General features: G+C 44.3%; 1 protein-coding gene across 3 annotated transcripts in view; it reads left to right on the top strand.

The window, feature by feature from the left end:
* The window catches only part of LOC104726889, an 11,656-nt gene that overhangs the window by 5,300 nt on the left and 5,333 nt on the right, over window positions 1–1,023 (top strand). The window contains exon 4 of one of the 3 annotated variants that reach the window (XM_010445849.2): window positions 5–265. In XM_010445849.2, the coding sequence (XP_010444151.1) occupies window positions 5–265 (261 nt within the window). Of the gene's footprint in view, window positions 1–4 lie in introns of all 3 variants that reach the window. The other 2 variants (XM_010445848.2, XM_010445850.2) reach the window with 2 other exon arrangements.

Here is a 1,023-nt window from a genome sequence, read left to right as displayed (position 1 = left end):
TTAGGCTTGAATAATGTGTCTTCGACTGATGCCTCTACAACTGCTGGCAAGCAAACGAAGATGTTCTTAGACTTTGACCTAAATGTACCTGATGAGAGAGTTCTTGAAGATCTGGCTTCCCAAAGATCTACCAACCCCACAAATTCCTCTGGTGGGCTGGATCTTGATCTAAATAAACTTGATGATCCAACTGATATGAATAATTACACAATAAGCAGTGATCGTCAGGTAGACTCATCTTTTAAGCAGGCAAACTTATCTTCTGGTGGTCGTAGAGATTTTGATTTAAACGATGGACCCGCTGTTGATGAGTTGAACGTGGAGTCATCTATTGCTTTTTCTCAACAGTCCCGAAGTGGCTTGACATCACAGCCAATGATCTCTGGAATAAGAATGCATAGTGATAACATGGCAGCTGGCTTCTCCTCTTGGTTTCCTGCTGCTAACAATTATTCAGCAATGGGCATTCCTCAAGTCTTGCCTGAACGAGGTGATCAGCCTTATCCAGTTATTACCAGCAATGGACCGCAGAGGATGGTGGGTCCAACATCCGGAGTTTCCTCATTTACACCTGAAATGTTTAGAGGCCCAGTTTTGCTATCTTCTCCGGCAGTTTCATTTCCGCCCACAGCGTTTCAGTATCCCGGGTTTCCTTTTGGAACTAGTTTTCCTCTAGCCTCAGCAAATTTTTCAGGTGCTTCAACACCATACATGGACTCTTCATCAAGTGGCAGGCTTTGTTTCCCTCCTGTCAACTCTCAAATATTGGGTCCAGGAGTTGCCATCCCGTCTAATTATCCAAGGCCTTATGTCGTAAACCTCCCAAATGGTAGTAGCAATGGTGGAGTGTCAGATAACAACAGTGCCCAGTGGTTTAGATCAGGTCTTGACTTAAATTCCGGGCCAGGAGGGCATGAAACTGATGGGAGAGATGAAGCAACACTAGTGCAAAGGCAATTACCTTTGAAAGATGATCAAGCAAGAATGTATCAAATGTCAGGTGGTTCTCTCAAGAGGAAGGAA

This window comes from Camelina sativa, chromosome 11 (assembly GCF_000633955.1).
Source record: "Camelina sativa cultivar DH55 chromosome 11, Cs, whole genome shotgun sequence".
In the NCBI taxonomy this organism is placed as follows: domain Eukaryota; kingdom Viridiplantae; phylum Streptophyta; class Magnoliopsida; order Brassicales; family Brassicaceae; genus Camelina; species Camelina sativa.
Note: the sequence above shows the minus strand (reverse complement) of the source record. Positions and strands in the feature narration are given on the sequence as shown.